The sequence below is a fragment of the Nelumbo nucifera genome, chromosome 1 (assembly GCF_055504915.1).
Source record: "Nelumbo nucifera cultivar China Antique chromosome 1, China Antique-T2T, whole genome shotgun sequence".
Taxonomy (NCBI): domain Eukaryota; kingdom Viridiplantae; phylum Streptophyta; class Magnoliopsida; order Proteales; family Nelumbonaceae; genus Nelumbo; species Nelumbo nucifera.
The window spans coordinates 171,856,358-171,861,205 of NC_142649.1; the positions used below are offsets into that span (position 1 = coordinate 171,856,358).

General features: G+C 44.2%; 1 protein-coding gene across 1 annotated transcript; it reads right to left on the reverse strand.

Annotated features, from left to right (window-relative positions):
• Positions 1-2,429: 2,429 nt before the first annotated feature.
• On the reverse strand, positions 2,430-4,587 carry LOC104596654 (uncharacterized). Its single transcript, XM_088899701.1, has 3 exons — positions 3,943-4,587; positions 3,625-3,837; positions 2,430-3,314 (listed from the first exon to the last, which is right to left on the reverse strand). The coding sequence occupies exons 1-3, from the start codon at positions 4,585-4,587 to the stop codon at positions 2,430-2,432; spliced, it is 1,743 nt and encodes a 580-aa protein (XP_088755827.1).
• Positions 4,588-4,848: the final 261 nt, after the last annotated feature.

Consider the following 4,848-nt stretch of genomic DNA (forward strand, 5'->3'; position numbering starts at 1 on the left):
TGCCATGGGCCGGGCTGGCCCGTGGGCCGATCCTTGGGTCAGGTTGGGCCGCCGTATATCGGGCCAAAGCTATTTATTTTAAAAATTTAACAAAAAACTTAAAATTTTAATTTTATAAAATTGCTTATATAAATATATATAAAATTGCTTATATATGTAATAATTAAATAAATTAGTATAATAAAATTTAAAAAATATTTATTTTATTAATATATTATATACTACATATTATTATATAATTATAATATATATAAAATATAAATATGGGCCGTGCTGGCCCATGGACCTAAAATCCCAAGCCCAGCATGGCCTGCATGGTTGTGCCAGGCCTGGCATGGCCCGTAGACCGTCATGCCAAGCTGGTCCAAATTCATTCCAGGTCGTGCCGGGCCGAAGGCGGCACGACCCGATTTACACCTCTAGTGATGAACGCAGGGGTGAACGAAGGAGACGTATTCTACATCCATGATTGGGCCCATGGAGTTCTTTGGGTTCACCACATCGGCCCAAAAAAACTGACCCCAGATCCTGATGGGGACTAGCTCCATCCTCCACACCATGGCTCACCGTTCGCCGCTATGAGAGGAAGAAGGAGAGGAAGGTCCCCACCTCGATTTGAAGTTGCAATGATGGGGCTGCGAACTGGTTCAAGAGCTGAGAAAAACATTGGAAGCTCCAAAACGATGCCCGTTCCATTGATCCTTATGGTATTTATATACATACGGTGGAGGAGTTCCTTGCTCCCCATGACTTTCTAAAACAAAGTTCCTAGTCCAAAAAGGAAAGAGACTTCCTATACAGATCAGAGACTTCCTATACAGATTGGTACAGGTACAGATGACTTTCAAACCGGGACTCTCGCGAGTCTTCGTATCTTCGTCCAATACTCCCCCTTAAGGTGGTGCATGAGGATTGCGAATGCCCAACTTGGGAAGGAAGGAATCAAATTGTTGTTGTCCGAGGGCCTTGGTGAAAATATCGGCAAATTGTTCACCGGTACAGACATAGGCAGGTGCAATAGTGCTGGCTTGGAGCTCATTGTGAATGATATGACAATCAACTTCAATATGTTTGGTCCGCTCATGGAAAACAGGGTTCGCGGCAATGTGCAGAGCAACCTGATTATCACAAAACAGGCGTATAGGTTGAGGATGAGAGATACCCAAAGATAATAGCAGACCTTTTAGCCACTTCAACTCATAATTGGTAGTAGCCATTGACCGGTATTCAGCCTCGGCAGAGGAACGAGAGACAGTATGTTGTTTCTTGGTTTTTCAGGAGATGGGGGAATGTCCGAACATGATAAAATACCCAGTAAGAGAGCAATGAGTGAGAGAGCAACTCGTCCAATCGGAATCACAGTAGGCATATAATTGCAGATCACTATCAGAGCGCAAAAATATTCCATGACCAGGACGTCCTTTTAGATAACGAACCACACGCAAGGCCGCATCCCAATGATCAACTCGAGGACTCTACATAAATTGTGCTAGGACATGGACGCAATAACTGAGCTCCGGCTGTGTAATGGTTAAATAAATCAAACGGCCCACAGGACGTCGATACCGTTCCGAGTCATCCAGGAGCTTGCCGTCGGCAAGGGAAAGTTTATGATTCTGAATAATAGGAAGGTGAGCAGGTTTGGATCCCAATAAGCCAACTTCTGTAATAATATCAAGTGTATATTTTCTTTGGCAAAGAAATATCCCCGATGATCCGCGAGTCACTTCGATGCCCAAAAAATATTTAAGAACACCCAAGTCCTTCATGCGAAAACACCGGCTCATATATTGTTTAAATTTGCGTATGAACTCCGGGTTATTCCCACCAACGATTAAGTCATCAACATAAACCAGGACGTGCAAGACAACCCCATCCTTGCGATATGTAAATAAGAAATAATCGAAATAGGATTGTTCAAACCCAAAAGTTTTCAAGGCAGCACCTAACTTAGAGAACCAGTTCCGGGGGGCTTGCTGCAGACCATACAAAGATTTCCGGAGTTTGCATACCTTTCCAGTCCTAGAGGCCGAAAAACCTGTGGGAGGTTTCATATAGACCTCCTCATGGAGATCACTGTGCAGAAAAGCATTGTGGACATCCATCTGATGCAATTCCCAATGTTGGGCCACAACAACTGCTAGGAAGGTTTGAACTGTGATCATTTTAGCCACAGGGGCAAAGGTCTCGTTGTAATCAAGACCTTCAACTTGAGTGTTGCCCAGGACTACCAACCGTGCTTTAAATCTTTCAATGGATTCATCAGAGTTGTACTTGATTTTGTAGACCCATTTACACCTGCTTGCCTTTTTTCTAGGTGGGAGGTCTTCCAAGGTCCATGTCCCATTGTCTTCCAAAGCCTGTATCTCTTGGCGCATAGCCTCGCACCACCGAGCATCAGTCATTGCCTCAGAGAAATGAGTAGGTTCTCAGCTTGCAGTAACAGTTGCCAAGAAATGTCTGTGTTTCACAGAAAAATTATCATACGTCACATAATTAGTTATGGGATAAGGAGTACCTGAGGACTGAGATGATGCGGGAGAAACAGCGGAGGGGTCTAAACGACGAGCAGAGTGTGTGACAAAGTCTTGTAAATAGTTGGGGGGCCGCTTTTCTCGATGTCCACAGCCTAATAACTCTATGGTGGGCTGACAAGCAACTGGAGTTTCATTATTTCTACAAGCTACATGACTCCTTGTCTCATCAAGAGGACTTGCCTCCTCATCATTACCCGTGTTCTGATGTCCTTTTTCATTGACCGTGTCGCTCCCCCTGACTTTTATATGAGGTGACTTAGATACCATGTCAGGAAGAGTGGCCCAAGGCAACCCAACATTTTCTTTGGCTACGGGAGGACTGGTTACTGAGGGTTGATGTTCCGGAGTGGTAAAGGGAAACTCAGCCTCACTAAACACCACGTCTCGTGAGACGAAGTAATCACCAGACTCAAGATCATATAATTTCCATCCCTTTTTCCCAAAAGGATACCCAACAAAGATACATTTCCTACTCCTAGCGGCAAATTTGTCACGGTCCCGAGTATGCGAAAAACACAAGCAACCAAAAACTCTGAGATGTTTATAAGAAGGACTTTGTTCAAACAACATCTCGTAAGGTGTTTTATCACCAAGAAGGGTCGAAGGTGTCTGGTTAATCAAGTACCTTGCGGTCAAAACACACTCTCCCCAGAAGCTGATCGGAAGATGTGCTTGAAACCTCAGTGCTCTCGCCACATTCAAAATATGACAATGTTTTCTCTCTACACGACCATTTTGTTGTGGTGTTCCAACACAGGAAGATTGAAACAAAATTCCCTACTCATCAAAATATGATTTCAAGGATTTAAAACTCTGTGCCATTATCACTCCTTACCACCTTAACTTTCTTATTAAATTGTCGTTCGACCATTGCACAGAAATTCTTGAGTGTTCGACCAACTTCACTCTTTTCAGCTAGCAAATAAATCCAAATTGCTCGAGAATAATCGTCAACAATTGTCAAAAAGTATGCAGCACCACAAGATGCAGGTACTCTATAAGCCCCTCATAGGTCACAATGAATTAATGCAAAACAATCAATCGCCTTATTACCGCTTTGAAAAAAGACATCTCTAGTTTGCTTCACCTTCAAACAAACATCACAGGTTTTATTCCTACTATTACCAATACTAAAAAGTAAGCTCATCGTCTGATAAGAAGGGTGTCCCAATCTTTGATGCCACAAATCGCATGATCCAATTCCATATGTCTTGCAGGCACGAATCGGCGCCACACCCTTGAAGACATAGACCCCATCAAGCTGTTCACCCGCACCAATCAGAGTCCTCGAGATGCGGTCCTATATCACACACAACTTATTAGTAAACGTAATAATATAATCTGTGTCACGAAGTAACCGACCTACTGACAACAAATTACAATTGAGTTTTGGGACATATAATACGTGCAACAATTTAAAATTATTTCCAAGTTCAACGGTGCCTTCTTTCATGGCCTCGGTGTGCGCACCGTTGGGTAACCTAACAGGGCAAGGTGCAACATCATAGGTGTCGACGAGCACATTTAAATTCCCTGTCATGTGATGTGACACCCCATAGTCAACAATCCATTCAGTGGAGTAAGTCTTACTAGAGAGTTTTTCATTAGTCCTGGTTTTGTAAGCATCAAGCATGCTTACAAGAGTCTGCCATTGCTCGTCATTAAGCCTATTTATTCTGGTCCTGTCTCCGTCAGTTACGACTGCATTAGCAGCCACCTCATGCCCTGCTGATGACTGAGCAGCATGAGTTTTTGCTGAACCTCGGTCACATCCGCCAGAGGGTCTACCCCCTTTTCCTCGATCTACTCCATGCCCGGTCGACGTATCGCGGGGTCTGTCTCCGTTAGTTACGACTGCATTAGCAGCCACCTCATGCCCTGCTGATGACTGAGCAGCATGAGTTTTTGCTGAACCTCGGTCACATCCGCCAGAGGGTCCACCCCCTTTTCCTCGATTTGCTCCATGCCCGGTCGACGTATCGCGGGGTCTGTCTCCCCACCATTCAGACTTACTTGAGCTCTCAGCATTCCTTTCGTTATTGGCAGCCATGGTGACCGATCAGCAAGACTTGTCAGCAATAATATCGAGAAGAAACAGTAAGAAACACGACAATCTTTGATTATCCTCTGAATCTTCAACTCGCAGGAATGAACATGGAGCTTCGGAACCCATCACCTTTGTCCGTACAAAATGAAGCTGAAAGAGGAGACTGAATAGAGTAGCAGTAATGGGGTTCTTTCTTCCAAACTCCTCTCCGAAGAAGTCTCTTCACTACTTGCAGCATCACTCTAGTCACGGCAAACACTGAAC